We start from the raw sequence: 25,087 nt of genomic DNA on the forward strand, positions 1-25,087 counted from the left end.
TTGTCCCATCTACTCTGAATGATAGGCCGGATTTGCTCATTGTAGAATGCTAGAGAGGGGTCCTTCACTCGCACAGCAGCACTCATCTGGTCAAGCATAGAGTCAATGCACTCATACACCTCTCCAAGGTTAGGTGCATCCCCATCCCCATATCTGATCACCTAGAATACTGGAGAAATGATGGAGACAATGTATTTCGCATCAGTCCAAAACACATCACTCTTCACTATCTCCTTCACCCTTCTCCCCTGCTCTGTCTTGGCCTCAGCCCACCTATTCCACTCATTAGTCATAACCATGAGTTGCAATGCCTCTTGCAACTCAATCATTCTCTCCAAGAGAATGAAATAGGATGCATATCTAGTCTCAACTGGTTTCAAGAACTCCTTCTTCACGAAGGTCCTGAAGAGTGCATGTGAAGTGTGGTGGTTGTAGATAAACATCTGCACATCTCTCGCATCGGTGACCACTCCTCTAATCCAGTCAATCTTCCCCATGTCCTTGAGTGCATTGTTCATGGCATGCACACAACATGGGGTCCACCAAATGTGTCTATAGGCTGCCTCAACGAGTCTCCCTGCTGCTCTACACACATAGGTTGCATCTGTCACTACTTGGACCACATTTTGTGGCCCAACCTCCTCAATAGGCTCCCTGAGGACCTGAAACTGGAAATCAACATCTTTACGATGCCCTGTACAATCAACTGCTCTAAGGAAGTATGGGCCCTCTGCACATGTGACCATGACGTTGATGAGTGGACGATGGCTAATGTTCGTCCACCCATCCATAACTATGCCGCACCCTGATGCCACCCAACATGCCTTCATCTTCTCCATCAAAATATTGATCTTGGAATAGCTTTTATCCAAGATCGAGGTCCTCATTTTCGTCTCCCCTGGTGGCACATAAGATGGTCCTCCCTTGGCCACCATATCCATCATCTTCCTATAATAAGGAGACCATGTAACATGAAATGGAATGCCATTGGCAAAGAAGAAATTGCCAATGGATTCATCTATCTCATCTCTCAGCTGCACATTAAACATATCAGCAATGGAGTTGCTCTGTGGTGTATGCAACCTACGTTTCCCAGCCCTGGCAGCAGTAGAAGTGGAAGTAGATGGAGATCCAAACATCATTCCTCCCGCCTGCGAAGCATGAGAAGTATGTGGCACTGGCACATTCTGGTTGTCGTGAAGTGATGCCCTAGCAGACAAAGTAGTAGGCATTGAAATATTTGTGTCATTTGGAACCCCCCAAAGCCTGTTAAACTCAATTCTGTACTGTATATTTTTGGGTTCCTCCAAAAACTTACAATGTTTCACGCCTTTTCCTCTCCAAAACAGAAAGTGTGTATTCACCCTGCTAATGCTACCGAACCATTCTCTGTCACAAATATTGCACTTCCACTTCCTTGTTCCCCCACTTGAATGTGATGCAGTGCCTTGTACTGATATTCGTGAAGCAAACTGTTTTAGAGGAGACTTAGGATCAAAATGACCCCTAGCATATGGTGCCAACAACTCTGAAGGGCAACCTATACTAGCTGGTGCACTTGCCATAGAACTAGATTGGGCTCCAGGATCAGCCCCATGGTCACACCCCTCATTTTCAGGTTCATATTCTGAATCATTCTCACTATGAGAATGGATTTCCATGTCATCTTCACTCATGCCTTGGGAGCTCATTGTGAAATTGACACTGCATTTCACAAAATAAAAATAAAAATAAAATCAGCCTTGTTTAACAATATATTTTTAAATTTTTTTCCTATTCATCTCAAAATGAGATTTAATGTTGAATCTTGAGGGCAAAATGATGAATCATTTTGCCCTCAAGATTCAACATCAAATCTCATTTTGAGTCTTGAGATGAATAGGGAAAAAAAAACCAAAAATGACATAGAACAATGAAAATCAGAAAGTAAAACAAAAAAAAAACAAGAAGAAGTTGAAAAACCCTACCTTGTGCTTGAAAAATCTCTCCAAAATGTAGAAGAATCTTCTTCTTCGTCTTCTTCTTGCTTCTTCTAGCTCCTATCACGCTTGCAATCACTTTTCTCACCCCTTCAATCAATCTTCTTCAAGTATTTCCTCCTCTTCAAGTTGCTGGAAAAAAAAATCAGTTTTCCAAAATGAGAGTGAAATCCAAAATAAACATGCTTTTGTGTTGTTTTGGGGGGTAGGGTGGGGCCCACGTCCAATTAGGGTTACCCCTTAACCCCCCCCAAAAGGCACATGTTTTAAAAAAACTTAAAAAAGTGTCTTTTTTTGCGTGGGAACGCGGGAGATGCCCAGACGTCTCCACGTCTCCCTGGGAGACGCAGAGACGCGGGGACGTCTCCACGTCCCGGCGGCGTTTGGGTGGCGGTGGCGAGACGATGAGGGACGTCGCGTCCCCGTCCCCCCATCCCCGAGACGTCTCTGACGGGGGGACTCGCCCAAAAAGGGGGGGGACGCGTCCCCGTGGAACACTGCATTATACTAAACATCTTTTTTTTTCCTTTGGATTTTGTGTGGGATTCTTATTCCACTTATAATTTAGGAGGTTTGTCTTTCACAAAATTCCGTTGATTGTAAAAAAAGTGTCGTCACATGCAACTTTGAAGCTTTTGTGTATAATTTGGGAAGTTCACTAATTTTATTTGCTAATGATCGTATTAGAATATTTAATTATTATTTAATTGGTATTTTAATGGTCATTAGTGTAATTATTGCTTTATTTAGTTTTCTATTTTCAAAAGCAGTTAGTTTCTTTTTAGAAACACCACCGCTTGTGATCGCCTATTTAAACGGCTTTGATTGAATAAAGATTATTGGAGCAATTAATTTTTCATGGTATCAGAGCGGGTCGATGGGATATTTTAGAGTTTGGCGAGCCTCCCTACCTGGAAATAATTTCCGGAATTTTTTTTAGTTCTATTTTTTTTATGAAAAAAATTGAAGGTTTTTTTTGGCGAGGGTTTCGTTTTTGCTGGTCAAGAATAATTTGTTTTTGCAGGTTCTGGCTAGGGTTTGTGCTTGACTGATTCACGATTTTCTTTTTGATTTTTGCGTGCAGTTTATTCTAGACAGGTTTGTGGGTGTTTTTGCAGGGTCGGCGATAAAAAACAATGATTTTTACGCCTTCTAGACCCATGACGAGTTCCTTTATTTATTCCCGACATTTTGTTTTGCACTGCGGATTTACTGATTTGGGTTGCGTCGACGTTTTTTGCAATTTTCTCGGTCCGAGAGTCATGATTCTGGGCACGACTTTCTGGGCACGAATTGTAGATATTTGGCTGCAATTTTCGTGGTTTTTCTACCATTTTTTCGACCCCTGTTGCTCTGGCTTCCGTGGCCTATCTTTGCGTGGTGGTTACTATTTTTTTCAGCGCGATTTTCGTTTATGGTGACAGTTTTCCGATTTTCTATTGGTCTATTTGTTTCGCGAATTTCAAAACCCGCGATTTTCGACCAGCTCGGGTTTTTGACCTTTGTAATTTTGGGTCGTGTCAGGCTTGTTCGTGGGTGTTCGTGAATGTGGCCCGTGCCTCGTTTCCGCTAAGGGGTCAATTTTTGTGGGTTTTCTTAATTTTTCTGCAGATTTTTGGGTTCTACGGATTTTCTCAAAAATGGCTAGGGTTTTTCAGACATTTCGGCATTTCGGGTTTTTTATGAATTTTTCTCCCCCCCGCAAAAAATAAAATAAAATTATTGTTGGGTTTTTAATAATTTTTTGTTCTTAAAAAATTATCTTTGGGTTTTATAATTTTTATCCATAAAAAATTATTTGCTAGGTTTTAATAGTTTTTTCCACAAAATATTTTTCTGGGTTTAACTGTTTTTTTGCAAAAACGATGATTTGTAAATTCAACTTTTAGGGTTTTCTCAAATTTTTCCTGAAGAATTGTCTATGGGTTTTCTAATTTTTCTCCACAACTAAATCATGGGAGGGTTTTGCTTGATTTTTTCCTCAAAAATCAGGAAGTGTTGTTTTACCACGCGATGTCTAGTGTTTGCCGCAGGACGTTTGGAATTTTACCACGTGATGTTGTTTGGTGTTTTCCCGTGTGATGTCTGATGTTTTACCACGTGATGTTTGGTGTCTTACCACGTGATGTTTTGGGTCTTGCCATGCGATGTTTCAGGGTTTTGTTCGATTTTTTCCTCAAAAATTGTTTCAGGGGTTTTACCATTTTTTCCACAAAAAGGATGGTTTGTATCTTCTGTTTTGGAGGGTTTGCCGATTTTTCCTCAAAATCTTGGTTTCAGGTTCTGGGTTGGTTACCCAACATTAGGTTGGATGGATATTGGTATTTTTGATCATTCACACTTTGCAGATCCTAGGAGGGTCTCCGCCGCAGCAAAGTGTTCTTTGGGTTTGTGATCAAAAGACCTGCAGTGTCTTCTGTAGGGTAGTTCGTTGATAGAATGACCATTAAGGGAGGGCACTAGAATATTTAGTTATTATTTAATTAGTATTTTAATGGTCATTAGTGTAATTATTGCTTTATTTAGTTTTCTATTTTTAGCTTCTATTTTTAGAAGCAGTTGTTTCTTTTTAGAAACACCACCGCTTGTAATCGCCTATTTAAACGACTTTGATTGAATAAAGATTACATCGATTATTGGAGCAATTAATTTTTCAGATCGCCTTTCCTACTTACAATTGATTAATTTGTATTTCTTCTATAAGGAAGAGCTTAAGGGTATGTTTTCTTTTGGTAGATTAAATGTAGTATTTGGAACCACTCCCTTCGCAGCCTCAAAACTAGCATATGCATGAGAAGCAAAAACCTCAATAAATAAAGGATCTGGATATTACAAACTTGCTAAGGTCAAAGTAGACAAAATGGTCAGCTTCACCACTAGCACCTGTTAAACCATAACTAAATTACTATAAATTTATTTATCCATATCTTGCTAATGTTGCCTTCTTCAGTTAGGGCAAAGCTCCAATCAACAACAATTATTGGAGTCACCCCTGTCACATTCTTAAAATCATGACCGCCAGTTTTGCCTGCTTGTGGCTTTCCTTCTCAACACTGTCATAGGAAACCGAAATAAAAGGAACCCATAACCTGACAACCGCTCCATTTTTAATATATAGGGCAGCATTTGGGCAGATGAAGTGATGGCCAAATGCCACCTCTACTAGAGTCTGCTCAAGCCTCAAACCCACCCAACCAGGCTGATTTGATAATGGCTTTCCCTACTGCTTTGACAGTCTCTTTCTCCTTCAAATTCAGTAGATTGACAATAAACATTGAAGCTATGTTAGACTTGACATGGTACTTGTGGTTTGTTAACAAAAATTCTACCTCTACTACTGTTCAAATAACATGGATCACAATACTAGGTTTTGTTTTGAACACCTTCCCTAGTTGCAAATCTAAAATACTGCCCAGAAATGAGGTTCGATGCTTCATAGTCACTAATCTTACACTGGAATCTATAGTAGAGAGTCCATTCTATCCTTCAGACAAAAAGCTAGGGAAAGATGTAATGCATACCAATTTCCCTAAATTTAATATAATAAAGCTAGGATGTCTTTCAAACATAAATGTCAACCTGGTCAATGGACTGGTGCATCATTTTCTTATGCTTCCAGCCTGCTCACATGCTTCTTGAGCCATTGGTATTATTCTCTCATTATTTTTAGTGTACAAATTACTTATGGCCATAGTTACTAGAAGACCTGTCTCCTACCCCTGGAGACCCGTACTGGAGACGTGTCTCCGGTACCGGATGCTTCTCCGGAAACTTCTTAATGCATAAGGTGCTTTTGGCTGCCATCTCCGAAGTCTCCCGACCAAAAATTGACGTCTCCTCCTAGAAAACTTAGGGCAAAATGCAGTAAAAAGGCAAAAAAAATAAAGAAAACAAATAAGATAAGCTTGCAGCAAAGCAAAGTCGCAGGGAAATGACTAATAAGGAAACTGTTTTATAGGAAGACAAAAATTCTTGCAAAGTTGTAGTGATTGGATCTATTGACAGTGTGGACTTTTTTAGAGGACTGATTTCTTATCATTGTAATAGTCTAAAGAGAAATTGCCTTTACTATTTGATTGACAATATTGAGTGTGCTCAACATCTATTTAACCTTACTTTCACTAAACAATTTAGACCAGTGTTCCACGAGCGTTGGGGATGGGGGGACGCGGGGACGGGACGGGGGGACCAAGGGCCTAAGTTTGGGGACGGCGGGGGGACGGCGGCGGGGTGGTGGTGCTGATATAGTTATACATATACATATGGTACTTGAAAAACTAGTTTTGAAAAGGTGTATGACAGTATTATAGTATAAGAATAATTACATTTCAAATGAGACTATAGGAAATTTGAAATACTAAATCTAAATACCAAGTTTTCTTCAATGCTAATTGTGTTGTTATATGGAGCCTAATCAGACTCGGAGGCTAAATTTTCCCTACTTCTATCGACGCGGTTTCCCCCTATATTTTTCAACGGGGGTTTGGGGCAATGCCCCCAAGTTGGGGTCAAGGGGCATCGTCCCTTACAGGGTCAAGGGGCAGCGCCAAAAATACTTTTATGATTTTCTAAAGGCGTCAGGTGTTATTTTTCTATTGGCCCACGTCCAATTAGGGTTACCCCTTAACCCCCCCAAAAGTCACATGTTTTTTAAAAACTGCTTTTTTTGGTTAGCTTTGATGTGAGAACGCGGGAGACGCCTGGCCATTTCCCTGTCCCTTGAGAGACGTCTGGGCATCTCTCGAGAGACGGGGAGACGCCCAGACGTCTCCCAAGGAGATGCTCAGACGTCTCCCAGGAGACGTCTCCACGTCTCCCTGGGAGATGCGGAGACGTCTTCGCGTCCCGGCGACGCTTTGGTGGTGGTGGTGGGACGGCAGGGATGTCGCGTCCCCGTCCCCGAGACGTTTCTGACGGGTGACACGCCCAAAAAGGGGGGGGGGGACGCGTCCCCGTGGAACACTGATTTAGACCGACTATGGTATCAGCAATATAAGCAATTTTAACTTTAATTTTTGTTCAATTTTAAAGTTAATGTTAAACTTTACCACTGTTTGTGTTTTCAAAGTTCTCTGTCATGATATGTTTTGGAAATTATTAAATATTATTTTTAAAAAAAATTGGCGTCTCCAAGTACCGCTGTCTCCTATTTTTGAAAATTAGTCATACCAGTACCGGTACTAGTCTCCAGAGTCTCCAAGTACCCTCGTCTCCTGGTAACCTTGCTTATGGCCCATATGAATTTATGTCTACGATGATCAATGCTTCCTTGTTATTTTTTAAAGAAAGAGTTGAGGATCAGTCAAGCTTTGTGTAGAATATTATTTATTTTCAAATTTGGGGAGCCCTTGTTATGGATGGAATTATGATAATCAACAGAGTTGCTCTACACCTGCACATTTGTGCCCTACTATTCTAAGGATAAACCTGCTAGAATAAGTGGCAATATAATCCCCCACCCTGCTGCCAAGGGCTAGCAGGCTAATTAATCAACCCTACTATTCTAAGGATAAGCTTGCTAGCCCTTAAAATAGTAGAGGGCTAGAATAAGAACTATAGTTTCCCACACACCAAAGTTTTTACATGTGAAGATCAAGAACAAATGCTTGTGTTTCCACCTAGTTGTTGACACTTTGCTTCAATTTCTGCAAAGCTGCCCCAAGAATTTTCCTTTCTTGTCTCTTATTATACAGCTTGCTCCAGATGGACTTGGATAATCTTTTGTTGCTCCATCAAAGTTCATTTTAAGCCAGCCTATTGGAGGAGGTGACAGGCTGATTCCAACTCTGGGATTGGTTGTAGAATTAATTCTACTCAACCCATGAAGCAATTAACCATAGGGTCATATTAAGGGTGTGATTGCTTCATTGTTTCTTTTCAAGGGTATGATATTGGGCTCTTAGAAAAAGTTTTAGGGTGTGCTATTGTGATATAAGGGAGTATATTTTATATCCTTTTTACTTTGAATTTTGTGTCTGATTCTTATTCTACTTTTAATATGGGAGCTTTGTTAACAAACTTTGGTTGATTACACAAAGTGTTGTCACATGTAAGTCTGAAGCTTTGTTGTATATTTGGGGAGTTTGTTATTTCCATCTGGTAGTTATTGTTCCTACTTAAGTGTAATAAAATTGTTATCTCTTTTTTTTTGCAGGTAGATTCATATTTGCAGATACTTGACGAACCAAAACTTCCTTCTATTTTTTTACAAGTATGGCTCCCAAATTTTAAAGCTTTTTAGCTGCTTCTCAAATTATTCTAAATAGCTATTCATGTTGATCTTTAATAAATAGCAATTACTGACATATTCTTGATGAAAGTTGTTTATCTTGCCAAATCTTTTTAGAACTTGTTGTTTTATGCTCTATTTATTTACTATTCCTGCAGGTCATTTGCTGGGTTTTAGGAGAGTATGGAACAGCTGATGGAAAATACCCGGCCTCATATATCATAGGAAAACTATGTGATGTAGCTGAGGCCCATTCAGGAGATAATGTTGTCAAGGTGTGATTAACCTAAGACTTTTCTCATTTATTAAGATAATTGAGAGGATCTATGAAATATGTTGGTTTTTCATCTTTCTAGAATTACTTCATTTACATAAACAATTGTTGTTGTATCCATAGTTGTGATTGTGGTCTTCAAGGTCTAGTCTAGTACTAGATTGACACCTTTCATGCTTGTTTGTATGTGTTTTAGGCCTCATGTTTATGTGATTGTAATTAGTTATTACGATAAAAACTGATATTTTAACTGCAAATTGTGTACCAAGAGTACTACTGTTATTTTGCTAAGTTAATAGGAACGTATTTCTGTTAATTGCTTCTTTAATGGCAACCTATTTAGGTATGGTGATTGTTGTCTCAGCATTAAGTTATAGTAATGAATGTTATATGTATCAGCTGACATGTTATACTTGACTAACAGAAATAATAGATTGTATGTATTCAAAATTTGTTTCTTGGTTGTGCATTGAGGATCAAATGTAGATCTCAGTGTTAGTTTTTAGTGAAGAAATAAAAAAAAAGAACTGCATTAAAGGAAGTAAAAAAAAAGTTATTATGGCTTTGTACTTCTGCAGTTTTGGTGGCTGGAACTTATGACAGTCGATTGAAGCTAACAGCCTGCTAATCCCCAGTTGAATTTGTGGCAGTCATAAATAGAAAATATGTAGGGCTTAAAATTATCCATTAAACATAAACTGTGTGAAATGGACGTTAACTTTGGAAGATAAGCCCAACATATGGATGGTAATCTTTCATGAAATAGTGTAGGCATTTGAATCACACACAGTTTTGTTGAACATTTCATATATCAAAATCAACTCACATATACAGTTGCTATTGTTTTTCTTGAATTTCTAAATGATTGTTTGAATGTGTTAACTTATACACTTGAACTACAAATAAATTGTAGTGAATTGGACAATTGCATGTTTTTCATCTTATATCTTGATTTTCGTGACAGAAACTTAAAAGAACTCCATTATCATGCTAAGGGAGGGAAATTGCTAGTTAATATCCCATACTTAAAACACTTTTGCGGCTTGACCCAAACTAAGATCTAGTTTCAATAGTTTATGGAAACTTGACATTGTCTAACTTCCACTGCTTTGGAGATAAACAGTTTGTAACAGAACGAAAGATGGAATAAATGATGTCATAAGCTGATTCAAATATGATTTATGGCTGCTAAAACATTCCATTATAGCCTTGGATGTGCTTTTATTTAAGGGATTTCCAGTCATTTAGAAGTATGTGCTTGGGCAGTGACTGCTATAAAAAAATCATACCCCATGGTTGGTTTGCTTTCAGTAATAAATGCAACAGTGGTTTTTGCAAGGGACAATATAATGCTGTCTGGTTTATCTAGGTTAGCATGTGTAAAATCAGGCTTTCAGATATGTTAGAGTACAGTTAGCCTCAAATAAGGAATGCTTGTTATTTAGTGCAACATTGGCTATATGATTTGCATAAGCTCTGCTTTAAGTAACTATTAATACAGCTTTAAATGTGATGGCGAGATTGGAGGAAATTTAAAGGTTTCAGTTCAACAAGAAAACACGTTTATGAAGAGATGAATAAGATTTGTGGTGAAACTGAAGCACATGTTTAAAAAGTTAGGTTTGATCCATAGTTTTGAGACTTGGACTTGGCAAAAACTCAGCAAGACAATTTTGATTTGGTGCAAAAAGTGGGCCAAAACTTGGCAAATTTAGAAAACCATTAAATTATTATATTTCATTCCAAAGCTACCTTAAAGTATATGTTAGAGTCAGCATCATTTTTACAAAAGCCTAGACTTAGCAAGTATTTATCAATTCTTTCATACCAAGCACGAGGAGCTTGTTTAAGACCATACAGGGCTTTCTTTAACTTGCACACATGAGTTAATCTATCCTGAATCTCATAACCCTCAGGTTGCTCAATATAGACTTCTTCCTCAATGACACCATTGAGGAAGGCAGTCTTAACATCCATCTGATGTAGTTTCCAACCCCTAGCAGCAGCAATAGCTATTATAGTTCTAATAGAGGTATATCTAGCAATAGGAGCAAATTTTTCTTCATAGTCTCTGCCTTCCTTTAGAGAAAAACCACGAGCTACAAATCTAGCCTTATATTTTTCAATACTACCATCATCATTATGTTTAATTTTAAATAACCATTTAGAGGAAACAACAGATTTACCTTTGGGTCTGGGCACAATGTCCCACACATCATTCTTGATGATTGACTGATATTCTTCATCCATAGCAAGTTTCCAGGCATGATGAATCAAGGCTTCTTCAACATTGCAAGGTTCAGATTCAATGAGATTGCAAATCAAATCAACATAGTCGGAGAATACCTGAGGTCTCTTAGATTGACGAAAGGTGCCACTTAGAGCAGCAAATCTTTCAGCTTCTTGAATGGTGTTCCTTACCCAAAGCGGCCTCTTTTTGGTAACAACAATGTCACTAGGAATATCAGTGGGATTCATGGGCTTTGGAGGATCATCGTGATCATCTTGAGGTGGAGGATCTACTTGCTCCCTCTGAATCTCAGGGTTAGAATCAACATTTATATTTTGATTGTCATTAGTTTCATCAATAACACAAGAACCTTTTGATTTCTTAAAAGCAATATCTTCTTCAAATGTAACATCCCTACTTACCTCAACATACCTTTGACCTAGAATGTATATTCTGAATGCTTTGGAGGATTCACTGTAACCGACTAGAATGCCTTTCTTTTCGGAGGGTTCCAGTTTGGTTCGTTTTTCTTTGGGAACATGAACATAAACAAGACTTCCAAAGATTCTGAGGTGACTGATGTCTGGTTTGGATCCTGTGAAGGCTTCTTCAAGGGTCATGTTCTTTAGAACACGGTGAGGGCATCTATTTTGGATATATACAACTGTTCTGGAGGCCTCTGCCCATAGGGAGGTCTGCAAGTCTTGATCGTGAATCATAGCCTTTGCAGCCTCCACAATAGTCCTATTCTTTCTTTCGGCAACACCATTTTGTTGAGGATTGTATGGAACACAAAACTCCCTCTTAATTCCTGACTCAACACAAAAATCATAAAAGCTACCGGAGGTGTACTCACCTCCATTGTCAGATCTTAAACATTTAATTCTTTTACCAGAGGAGTTTTCAGTTAATGTTTTGAACTCTTTGAATTTACTTAGGACTTCATCGGATTCTTTAGATTTCAAGAAGTAGATCCAAGTTTTCCTAGAGAAATCATCTATGAAGATCATATAATAAAGAAATCCACTAAGAGAAGCTATAGACATAGGACCACATAAATCAGAGTGAACAAGTTCTAGTTCGTCTTTAGCTCTATTTTCACTTTTATGAAATGGACTTTTGACATTTTTACCTAAAGCACAACCTTTACAAGTGTTATCATGGATTTGACTGAGTTTAGGCATACCTTTGACTAACTTTTCAAGGGATGGAAGAGCTTGATAATGCAAGTGTCCAAGCCTTCTATGCCATAACTCACAAGATTCAGGAACCTCATTAATGAGTGCTTGAATAGGGTTAGTAGAGAGTTTATAAAGACTATCATATCTATGACCAATTATGCGAGCAGATTTAAAACTAGATTTCTTAGGCCATGCAAGAACTTTTCCATCAAAAAATGCAATTTGATAACCTTTATCTTCTAGAATAGAAATGGAAATTAGGTTTCTTTTAATTCCAGGAACAAACAAGATATCACTGAGGTGCAAGGAAATACTAGAAACTAAATTTAGAGAGGTAGAGTCAGAACCTGTTACCGAATAACGGGCGTCATCACCAATTACTACATGAAGGCTGGTGTCCTTTTCTACTAAGTCTGAAAGGTGATCACAGAAGCCTGTGATGTGTCTGGAGGCATCACTGTCAATCAACCAAGTATTGCTATCTGAAGGAACATTGCTAGATAGAGCGGAGATGAATAAAAAATTATCATTTTGTTCTGATACTTCATTTAGGTTGGCTTCACTTTGGTTAGGGTTATGTTGACATTCTTTAGCATAGTGACCAAATTTGTCACATCTAAAGCAACAGACACGCGAGATATCTCTTGGTGTCTTCCAAGGGTGCTGAGAATTAAATGGTCTGAATTCCCTATTTCTTTTAGGATAAGATTTCTTCCAATTTCCCCCTTTCTTGCATTGTGCTGCAAGCATGTGATGATCATCTATATGGGGACTTTTGGTTTGTCCTCTTGTGATGAGGCGAGACTCTTCTTGGATACAGTCATTTTTAAGGCGATCAAGTGTGGGTAACTCAGTCCTACCACTTATGGTTTGGATATATGACTCCCATGAGTGAGGTAGACCATTTAGGGCAATCATGACAAGGTCTTTATCTTCCATGTTATGGCCAATTAAACCTAGCTGATTCTTTAGTTCTGAAATTCTCATAAAGTAGGAAATAATAGAATCTTCTTTTGCCATTTTGATATTAAGTAGTTGTTGTTTTAAAGTAATTGCCCTACTGAGATTGTTAATTTCATATGTACCTTGTAAATGGCTGAACATTTCCCTTGCAGTGGTAAATGAGGCAATAGAGGTGACTAGGTGGTCTTTGACTGAATCGATGAGAATCTTTGTGGCCTTGACAGCATCCTTTTTGAATTGTTTTAGCTCGACTGCATCCATAGGTTCAGTTAGCTCTTTAGCTTCTATGAATTGGAGAAGATCTTCTTCCTCTAGAGCCAACTTGATTCAAACTTTCCAGGTAGTAAAGTTTAGATTCCCATCAAGCCTATCTTCAACTTTCAGCCCCATTGACCTAACTTGAAAAGAGACAACAATCTGGAAATAAAGGAGTACTGAATTCTGAATCTGAAAGTTGATCTAGCCTATAGCTCTGATACCATGTTAATTTTAGCACTTTCAGATTAACTAAGACTCAGAAAATCAGAATTTACTTACTAGTTAGATTCATTTATATTTAGAGATTTATAGTTTCAGATTTAACATAGCAAGAAAAATAAAGAAATAGAGACAAAACACAATTACCCTGGGAAAACCTCCTAGGAGGAAAAACCCAGCCTGAAAAGATCCTCAGATCTGATTATGGATTATAGTTATGCAAACAATACAACACTTTTCTCATGTGCTTTTGTAGGTTGGTATGGTAGATCACGGTGGCTGCCTTCAATATTTACTTGATGAATGCTGAGATTGTCTTAACATAAGTTGCAGACTTTAAGAAGTTCGCTGATTCCTTGTGATGGATTTCACATCTCCTTCTAATGGCAGAGGTAGGTTGCTGTAGCTGTCATGTCTTTCGCACCACCTTCACTATCATGTATTTCGCACCACTTTAACCATGCAGATTGCTTTAAGGGCAGATCACTTATTACTTCTTGGAGTTCGCTTTAGGCATGTAAGTTTTCGCATGAAGAAGCAGATCAGATTGGTTATTTACAAATGAATCTTGACCTCTTATTTATATGGAGTGAACTCCTCAACTAGGCCGGCCCTTTTAAATAATTAACTTTTAATTATTTCATTTATCTGTCTTTTAATAGGGTCGGCCCTATTGGATAGTGCGCTGAGTGTTTGTTGTTAAAGCGTGGGGAATAGGGCCACGTTAAGGGGAAGAGGGGCCAGGCAGATTCCTACGGCAATTTGAATCCGCCCTTTCCCTAATTAATATCAACAGTAAAGACCCTTGCTGGTTCTTTGCCAATTTTATTTCATATTCCAATGTTTAAGGGTTTGGGTAATCTTAAGAAACAGATTGCTGCTGTTCTTATGAAATATTTTCAGACCAGATGAACAGATGCCTTAATGGTTTACAAATGATTTGTATCTAAGAAACATACAATCTTTCATAAGCTTAATACATTGCATTCATTGATGGTTGTTCACATACATAACTCTGAAATAATGAGTCTTTCAGTTCTCTGATCGCAATAACAGAGGTAAAAGTAAATGGTTTCTGACCTTTGTAATAGAGAATAGCCTTTACATCTGATACAAGACACAATCTTCAGATTACACCAGCAATATTATATCCTTCCCAATGAGTCCCACAAACCATCAAGGACAAGCATTAGTTTTGGCATGCACCCACAACCCAGCTAGACTGGGAGACTATCGAAATAGCTTTCCAACAAGCTTTGCAATGGTGGCTCACAGAAAATAGACTATGCTGAAGCTTCAAACACCAACAAGTATGAAGGATGGCTGCAAAAGAGCCACTTGATTGGCACACACACTCACACCCAGCACCCCATGAAGATGATGGCCAGCAATGTAAATACAAACCATTTCAAACTGCTATATATAATTCATTGCCCAGCTCCACACATGTAATCTCAGACCATGGCATCCCACTGTGATCTCACAATCGTCCAATATTAATGTCCAATGCGGAACTGAAAACAATGACTGGCAATGGCATTTCAATCCTCCTGCAAGGCGTTAAATCAACTTGAGCAATCCTCCTTAGTAATTTGTTGACTCCAAGCATGAAATCAGAATAATTCCACCTGCAATCAGCCAGGGAAGATATTTCATCATTGAAACTCATTTCCCTAAGGGTTTTCATCCTAGGGTTTTGCTCGACAAGAAGCTCCAAATTCTGCAATAGAGAAAAATAAACAAGCATATGCAAATGATCTCCCAATTCTCCTTTTTATATTTTCCTTAGAACATTCTTGAAGGGCTTTTTCAAATTCCCGTGTAAAATATTTCATTAAAGTACCTCTATAAAGTGAGATTTAATATTTCCTTTTTATAATCACTTACATCACTTTATAAAATCAATTTTATTAAAGTTACCTGTAAAATTAACTTTATTGGACAACTTTAATTAATTTAATTTATTCCCTGATATCCCAAAATTAGCCAGTGGGAATTAAATAGGCTAAATGGGTCATCTCTGACTACTCCTCAAAAGGGGACATCGCTAAACTAATATATTGGATCTACTATACACATTTATACATAAAGAAGTAAGTAAAAAATGCTATATTTTAAATATCATGAAAGATAAGTTGCTTTGATATGCCTATAATTATTTTATTGTACTCAAAAAATAGATTTCTATGGATGTAGAAATCCATGTAAATGGCATCAACAAAAGAACATAAAAGAGCTCAAACTAAGGTTAAGAGGAGTTGCTCCTCCCAGCTTTAAATATAAGATGCTTGAAAATTGTGATAATATGTGTACTTAAAAGAAGCAGCTGCAACCATTCTATTCATAGAAGAGTTAGTAGTAAGATTATCTCGGAAAAAAATATTTCTCACTAGTTGCACGGGCACACTTTTCTGCTGCCTTACATGCCACTACAAGCTTTGTCTCACAATCAACTTGATTGAATCATGCATGGTTCTCCTTTGAAAATATGGGTCATTAGAAGAAAGCTAGCTAGAAAATTTAGGGTCTACATAAGAAAGATAGCCAGAGCTTTAGAGATTTTCTCACCAAACAAGCTTCTAGGTTTAACCATTATTGTCTACTATATTTTATTTTTGCTTCGATAAACCAAAGAGGCTAATCTAGATAAATTAGATTTCAGCATTCTTTTTCCTTCCTTTTCTTTTTTGGCTAATGATAGGAGAGGGCTGACGAAAAAGGTTTGGTACACATTGTAGGTATATCCTTATTTTCTTAGTTGTTGATCTTATCCTTATCGGATAGATCTTTTGTCATCTATTATTTAAGGAGTCTTTTGGTCCTAGGGTCTGTTGGATGACTAGGATTTGACCGATTTTTCTAGAAAAATGTGGTGTTTTTCAATCATATTTTGACTTTTTTTTAAAAAAAATGTGGTTGTTTTGATTTTTTTTTGCAATTTTCCGGTAATTTTTATTGCAGTTTTTTTCCAATTTTTTGATAAAATTGAGAATTTTATGTTGTCGTTGGGGTTTTGGTAAATTTTTTCCTAATAATTTTTGATGTCTTCTTTTTGGGTTTCTCATTTTCCCTTTTTTTGGAGTACAAGAGGGATGGCTTCATTGATCAACATCATGTTGGAAGGCAGCCAAAACATTGATAGAAATTAAAATACCTAGAAACAAAGGATGTTCACTATCTTTGAGTATAGGTGCCTTGATCGGATTGTCCTTGGTATTGACACTCGACCAGCAGTTACAAGTAAAGACTAGGGCAAGTATGATGAGCGTAATCATGAAGCAGTTATGCTCATTAAGTTATCTGTCATAGATGAAATGCTTCTAGAGATACCTTTAGGCAAGTCTTCTACGAAGATTTGGAAACACATACAAGATTTGTACGAGATGTTAGATAAATGCAAGACATTCTTCTTGAAGAACATGTTCTTAATCATTTGATGAAAGTCAAAGACATTGTGATCAATTAGTTGCTATTGGTTGCATGATGTAAGAATAACACACGAGAGTCGTAATGCTGAAAAGATTACCATGGTCTTACGAGCATTTCATAGAAACACCCAACATCACGTCTATCAATGTTGATCTAAAGTTCAATGACATATGCAACAAACTCTCACAACAAGATAGATGGAAACAACAGTTAGGTAGCAACAATGATTCACCAAGTGCCAAGGAGAAAGGAAAGGTGATGCCAAAAGAAAGGTTAAAGACAAAATGAAGATATTTCCAAGAATCTACAGTCTATCACGTCATTATTGTGGCAAACTTGGTGACATGAAGAGGTTTTGTGGAAGGAGGTTGGCTGATTAGCAATCCAACATTGGAGGATCTCCACCAAAGGCTCATGTCACGGATTATTTTGAGTAGACGAAGTCAGCCTTCTTCGCTTTTTGGCCAATAGATCATTTTCAATTTTTGGGTTTGGTTTGTTGTAGTTGATAGACTGACCATTAATGAAGGGTATTAAAAATTAAAATAATACTGTAATATTTAGTTATAATGGTCAATTAAATTGTGAGGATAGACTTACGTATATTCCTTATTCTCTTAGTTGTATTATGCTTTTTTTAGTTGTTGATCTTATCCTTATTGTATAGATCTTTTGTAATCTCTTATTTAAGTATTCTTTTGCTCCTTTGTTGATAACGAATATTGAATATCCTGATAATCATTCTCTGTCATTACTTTTCATAATAAATGTTTCATATATTGACGATTGGTTATTCTGGAATATTGAATGCATACTATGTAATAGAAAGAAATGACTGTGCAATATCCTTGATGTGTAATTAGTAATTACCATGGAATATCTTATTTATACATTATTATAGTAAATTTGTAGGGTGATACACGTTGCGTGTAATTTATATGGTGTTACATGTGGAATATCTTCTTTATACATTATGATTGAACTTGTATGGTGATACATGTTGCATGTGAATTTTTATGCTGTTATATGTGCATAGTTGCAAAGCTTGCCAAGTACTCATGAGGCAAATTGCCAAGCAAGTTACTCACCCAAAAAGTGTCCGACGAGTTTTTGTAAAACTAATGGCAATTTTACCTTCTGAAATTCACGAGTCAATGAAAAAAAATGTAAGTCTTTGGTTGATAAGTTGTTTGTTTCTTGTGTGTAGTTAAAAAATGTGATTTTTTACTTCATTTTAAATGCGATTGTCAACTTAGGGCATGCGGCAACATGGGGATTGGCAATTACAGCTTCTATGGTTTTGTTGTGACCATTTCACACATCGCCCCATTGCAAATGGGGACCCCTACTTTTTGCTTTCTAGGGTTTGTTTTTTAGGTCTTTTAGGGTTTTGTTTGTTAGCCTTTAGCTTTCGAGTGTCGCCAGAGGGATCACCTGGATAGCAGGTTCTGCTTGAGTTAGGTCAAGTTGGTGAGTGATGAAGTCTGGAATGTCCTGATCCTGAAATTTGGCTAAGTCTGGAATGTCCTGATCTTGAAATTTGGCTAAGTCTGGAATGTCCTGATCCTGAAATTTGGCTAAGTCTGGAATGTCCTGATCCTGAAATTTGACAAAGTTTGCAATATAACTCCTGGAGGTCTGAAACCACTCTCAAACATCTTGAAAGTATATATGGAATATAACTTAAAGTATACATTTTCTTATACTTAAATGTTATATTCCATAAAATGATCTTGATGGAGAGTTCAAAAAGTCAAATTTCGCTCTTGACCCTTCCAGAGGGTCCAAAGTGAATTTCGCTCCTGACCCTTCTAGAGGGTCCAAAGCGAAAATCTCCATAAGACATTCTAGTTTGACCCAAACTTAGAACCAACTCATTCCCAGGCATCTTTGAGGGCAAAACACTTGTTTGGATGGAAAAATGTGAGAATGAAGTTAGGATTTTGGCCAAGATTAGGAATTTCGCTCTTGACCCTTCCAGAGGGTCCAAAGCAAAATTCATCATAAACTTCATTTGCCACCTTGTTTGAGCTTGAAACCTTGTTCCTGGCCTTGAGAATGACCTGACTTTGCCTTGTGAAGTGGTTTGAAACTTAAAATTTGAGCAGTTTAGCCAGAAATGAAGAATTCGCTCCTGACCTTTGCTAAGGGTCCAGGGCGAAAATTTTATTTGAGCTTATTTTTCACTGACTTTGGCTAACTTTTTATGTGCAGGGCCTCTCGGAATGAAGATTGGACGTCACTTGATGCATTTGAAGGTTTGAAAACATGAAAATTGATGAATTTTGGGCAACAAAGGTAAATTCGCCCCTGACCCTTGCTGAGGGCCCAGGGCGAAATTTTGAATTTTCCTTATTTTGCAGTGAAAAAGATCAAGTTTTGAACATGAATAGAAAATGAGCAACTCCCTTTACCCACCTGAGAAAGTTTCAACTTGAAAAGATGAAGGACGTTGTTGAAAACCTAAATTTCGCTCCTGACCCTTGCTGAAGGTCCAAGGCGAAATTCCTTCAATCACCTGTTTTCCTGGCAAAATCAAGTCAAGCTTGGGTATGGATGAGAGAGGAATAGTGTTTTCTTCCTTGGAGAGGAGAAATCAACTTGAAGTGATGATGGAACAAGCATGAATTGAGAAATTCGCTCCTGACCCTTGTTGAGGGTCCAGGGCGAAAATTTCTATTGGAGTCATCTCTGGCCTTGTTTGGTCGAATTGAGGTATCAAAGGCATGATGAATGGTGAAATGAGCATGATGAAGCCCCCAAACTCGTTTGAAGATCAAAAGATGAAGGAGTTTTGCCCAGGAAAGGCAATTTCGCTGCTGACCCTTGCTAAGGGTCCAGGGCGAAATTCTTTATAAACACATTATTTCACCTTTCTTGGACATAAAATCCTATTCATAGCATAGTACAGGGTGAGATCTTACTTGGCAAAGAGATTTCAAGGTGAAAAGTGAAACATTTTGGTCAAAATTGCAAAATTTGCTCCTGACCCTCTCAGGAGGTCCAAGGCGAAATTCTCAAAAACACATTTTGCTTGCAAGGCCAAAATGATTTTTATGGTTGGGGTGAAGGTGAAAAGGTATGTTTTATCCTGTGAAGACAATTTGGATGGCCAACAAAGAAGTAACCAAGCCCAAAAAAGGAAAATCGCTCCTGACCCTTGCTGAGGGTCCAGGGCGAAAATTCTAAAACCAATGTTTTCCTCCAAAGTTTGAACGAAGCTTGAGCCTAGGCATGGGTTTAAAATGATGTTTGAATTGCCTTGAAGTGGAATTGGATTGCTAAGGATGTAAATTTTGATGCCTATTGGGAAAATCGCTCCTGACCCTCTCAGGAGGTCCAGGGCGAAATTTACAAATCTTCCTATTTTCCTTGCATTTCGAGATGATATTTTGGTTCTCAAGACTCAAAGGGGAGTAAGGCATGATGTTCTATGCCTTGGAAGTGATTCGAAGTTGGAAAGGATGAAGGAATTGTCCTAAAACCAAAAGTCGCTCCTGACCCTTGCTGAGGGTCCAGGGCGAAATTTACATTTTCACCTAATTGCTCATGAGAAATGATAAAAAATTGAAATGCAAGACCTTGATTAGGCCAAAACAAGCATAAGCTTGCCCTCCGGGAGATTTTGGAGTGAAGGGAATGAGGTGTTCAAGTCTAAAATTGAAAAATTGCCCCTGACCCTTCCAAAGGGTCCAGGGCGAAATCATTGGGAAGCTTCATTGAGCATTGATCAATCCTTGATATTCCCTATTTTGCGCTAAATTTGCCAAATTCAAGATATTTGGGAGGATAAAGCAAGTTCGCATGAATTAAGGCATTTGCAATTGAATTAATTAATTTTTAAGCCTTAAAATAAATAAAAAATTCCCCTTGGAAGCCTTGTAATTAATTTTAAAATTTAAGAAATCAAGGTGAGCGCACAAACTTATCATTTTGTCTTTTTAAGCAAGTCGGCCATCCTTTGAAAAGGATTTTGTTTTATTTTATTGCTAATTTGCTAGGTTGGCCTCAACAAGAATTAGGGTGAGCGCTCTATATAATGGGGGAGTATTGCTTCAAGTTTCAAATCATTCATTCATCCTTCTAAGTGCGAAATTGAGGAGTAATTTGAAGAGTGAATCCTAGCTGAGTTGGAGGCGAATTTCTTGATAAGTTGGAGGATAATTTCCAGAATTTGCTAAGTGTTTGGAGGCTAGTGGAAAGTGAAGCTCTTTTGGAGGATAATCAAGACATAATTCATCCAAGAAGGCCAAGCAATTCAATCCTCATCCAGCAAAGTCCGATCTTCTTTCTTCATTTTCCAAGGTTTTATAGTTAAGCATCCAAGGGAAGGTATGAAGAATCAAATTGTTTGGAGCTCTTATTCAAGACTTATTGTGATTTCATAGCAATTTTGTAAAGTCTAAGTCTTGAAAATCCAATTTCCATTCATAATTAATTTGAAAATATATAATTCTTGATTTATCATGTCTTTTTCAAATTAATATCTTAAGTTATACCCTTGAAAGGTCTTAAATTTCATGCTTTAAGGTTTGATGCTCAAAGACTGACTTTAATCTTTTTGTGTAGGCATCGAATGGCGACCCCGGAGTCGGAAGATCAATTACTTAGCAAATTCTCAACAGAGACGATCAAGTCAGGACAAAGACGACCTCCTCCCATCTAGCATCAACAAGGACGACCTTCTTTGGTCAAGCATCATCAGGAATAACCTCTTCCAATCCTGCATTCCAAGGCGAGGTACATCGTCATCCTGCACATCAAAGACAAAATAAGTTAGAGCAAGGGTTAGTTGAAGAAGCAGATAGTTTCAGATGAATTAATTAAAGCTAGCTTCTCAGCATCATCGAATTGGATATCTACCAAGTTGCAAGTATCATTAAAGGTGGCATCCTAGTCATCACTCCTCCAGTCGGGTTGGTCCACCTCAACATGTCCAGATTCAATGTACCTGACTCATTAAAGGTGGCACAAACTTCGATGTACCTACCCCAGCTATCCATTGGTCGAATATTCCAGAGAAGACGTGTCCAATTAATACAATTATTTCATTGGTCAGAATTGAGTTTGTTGTAACAAACCCTAATTAGGGTTTTCATTGTGGAATCTTGGCCATTGATCTCAAATTGATCTTAGCCATTGAATTGTATTAAGGGCACTATATAAACCCCGACTCTTCATTTGTAAAGGCTAATAGAAAATAGTTAGTCAGTAGTTAGAAGGTAAATAGTTAGAAATAGTGAATAGTCATAGTGAATAGTTAGTTGATAGAATAGCAATTAAAGTAGAATATAGAGAGAAGGCAAAGATTGTTGCCAAGATGATGTTGTAAAAGACTTGTAAAACTTCATTGAAGAAATGGTGAAATTTATGGGTCGATTCAACAATTTGCATGGTCTCTATACTTCTCAGTTTTTGATTTCATGTTATTAGATGAGTGGAAGAAATGTGTTTGATTGATGGTGAAATTCGTATATCCATACTACTAGCAATTTGTTGACTGCAGACTTGCCTTGCGTAGTCAACTGGAATCATTTAGTTTAAGCTCAACTTCAATTGTCGCTTCTTCATTGATATGCATCAGCCTGATGGTGTCTATGCCTATAGTGATGATCTGAACATCATAAAGCTTTCCTTCGAAGATCGCACTAACCTTGTGGAGATGGTCCTGGGATGTCAAAACAAGACTTAGTTAGAATTTCATCAAAGATCATTCATTGCTCTTACATTCCTTAGTATCAGAATTAGATCCTTTCCTCGCCTTCATCCTTTTTCCTTTTTTTTCAAAGTCTAAGCCAGTAAAATCCTATGTTCCAGCAACCTTCAAAGCAAATCAGACGTTTAGTCATCAAGTGTAAGTCCCCTTGTGATTCCAGCAAATCACATCATACCACTGGTGGCTTATCCACACGTAGAGATCCTACATACAAAGAACCTTGAAGTCATCCCGATTGATCCTTTTCGCGTTATCTTCAGCATTCGGAGACTTTATTCAAGAGAGGATAAGGTACCCTTTAGGTATTTTATTCTGTGTTCGCATGTGCATAAAAAACACATCAACAGGTTTCAAAGGCCCCTTGAACCCATTGCAGGTGTTTGTAATGTCCCCATTTTAGTCTGACATTAGATGATGTGTTGTTAGCCCGTTTTGCCTTGATCTTGAGGGCTAACCAGGACTTTATAGGGATCTGTGAGGGATTTAGTGTTGGTGTTTTCAATTTGAGGCAAATCAAAGGAGTTTTGGCAGGGTTTCCAGACACTTACTATTTATAGTAAGTCAGCTGTGGCTCAGTGACCTGAAAATTTGAAGCATTTTTGGATGTCAGTATTTTTGGTGCATTTAATTCTTCATCAGTTTTCCCAATTTAATGAGCCATTAATTATTTGGGCGATTAAATTTAAAGTTTGGAAAGTTAAATTTAAATATTTAACTTTAGTGATTTATTTAATGCTGAGACTAATGTTTAAAGGGAAAAATTAAAAGTCCCCTTTCATTTTGGAAGACATAAGGGATATTAATATTTTATTACAACTTTCTTTAATCCCAGTCCAAAGAAACGGGACTCGGACTCGGCTCGGACTCGGCAAGGCCGACTCGGACTTGGACTCGGGACTCGGCGTCAGACTCGGCTCTAGACTCGGTTGGACTCGGGAAAGTGAAAAACTCAAGAAATTTAGAGATTTTTAAAGATTTAAAACTTGTTTCAGACACCCTTTATTGAATACACCTTAAAGACACAAAAACATCATCAAACTTGGCTCATTTGATTACATACACAAGTATACATCAATCACATAAGCATAAACGCAAATTGTAGCTGAAGAAAATAACAAACATAGATATATAAATATTGTCAAATGTATACAATATTACAAAACTCATGGAATAAAAAATCCATGTCATCATATGATCATCATCAAATGTTTCATACAAATACCAAAGGTAAATAGTAAATACTAAATACAACTACAAGTGTACAAGCCTATGGCTCAGAGGGCCATGCACCCTCTCGCCCTGGCCCCCTTCGAAGGCGTTTAAAGTAGGTCGTGGATGATTCAATAGCCATAGTCGCTCCCCGTGACACCATGCCATGCTCACCAACATCAGGAACAGCTGTGTCATGCTCGCCAACATCAGGAACAGTTGTGTCACTCTGAGTCTGAGTATTTCCTGTCTTTGCTCGTGCTCTCTGCTCCTCCTCTACCATGGCTACAGCCTCAACCTCTATATCTACCTGGTCAATCCAATCAATGTCATCATCACTAAATATGGCTGTAGGAGTCCCAGGAGCTGTTTGATTCTCATTGGCCCACTCTGCTTCAAGATCAACCTCATCTAGAATGATAGGAGACATGTCAACTAATGCATTCTTTCTCATTCTCAGGCGGAGGTTGTAGTGAACAAAGACGAGATCATTCATCTTCTCCACAGATAATCTATTGCGCCTCTTGGAGTGTATGTGCTGAAACATACTCCAATTGCGCTCACAACTTGATGCGCTGCATGGTTGGCTCAAGATGTGAATGGCCAACTTCTAAATATTTGGTGTCTCTGGGCCAAAAAAGTTCCACCAATGATCTGAGTTTGAAATGAGAAAAATAAATAAAATCAGTCTCACTCATGAACTCATTTAACGAGTTACAATATAGTATTGAATAAAACTAAAATTAAGCCTAACAATTTATTTTTACCTGGCATCATAGTTGTCCTACCATCTTTGGCGACAGGACGAGAGAAGGTCTCCCTTTGTGCATCTGAGAACATTTGTAGCTCTCGAAAAAGGTCTATCTGAGAAGTACCAGCAGGTCCCATCTTCTCCATGATTGCATATAGCCCATTAAGGACCTCCACATCAACCTTGAAAGAAGGGATAAAACGGAATGCCGGATTCAGATAATAGGCTGCCGCATGGATGGGCCTATGAAGCTGATGATGCCATCTCCTATCAATGATCTCCCAAATGGGACCATACTTGCTCTCATTTGCTCGATAGACGAATCTGATGGCCTCCTTCGCCCTATCCATGCCCTCATATATATAGCCCATTGCGGGCTTATCTCCATCCGCAACTTGCAACAAAACCACCAAGGGCTTAACAAACTGCAAAATTGAAAATATTGTGTAATTTAGAAAAATGAGCAAATAAGAGAATACATACAATAAGTTATAAAACATGAAAGTTAAATTGTAGAATTTATAAAAAAATTACCTTCACTATCTCATCACAAGGGACCCAAAAGCCTTGCTCATCAAAAATGCAGTCTGCCATATCTATCCTTGCAGGGGTGGTAGCATAGGATGAGGAAGACCACTCCTCACCAACA

General features: G+C 37.9%; 1 protein-coding gene across 1 annotated transcript in view; it reads left to right on the forward strand.

Annotated features, from left to right (window-relative positions):
• LOC131041780 (AP-4 complex subunit epsilon) overlaps positions 1 to 25,087 on the forward strand; it is a 151,923-nt gene that overhangs the window by 95,828 nt on the left and 31,008 nt on the right. Inside the window, exons 7-8 of the mRNA XM_057974988.2 lie at positions 8,134 to 8,190; positions 8,367 to 8,483. Of these exons, the coding sequence (XP_057830971.2) occupies positions 8,134 to 8,190; positions 8,367 to 8,483 (174 nt within the window). The remainder of the gene's footprint in view (positions 1 to 8,133; positions 8,191 to 8,366; positions 8,484 to 25,087) is intronic.

The sequence above is a fragment of the Cryptomeria japonica genome, chromosome 10 (genome assembly GCF_030272615.1).
Source record: "Cryptomeria japonica chromosome 10, Sugi_1.0, whole genome shotgun sequence".
Classification (NCBI taxonomy): domain Eukaryota; kingdom Viridiplantae; phylum Streptophyta; class Pinopsida; order Cupressales; family Cupressaceae; genus Cryptomeria; species Cryptomeria japonica.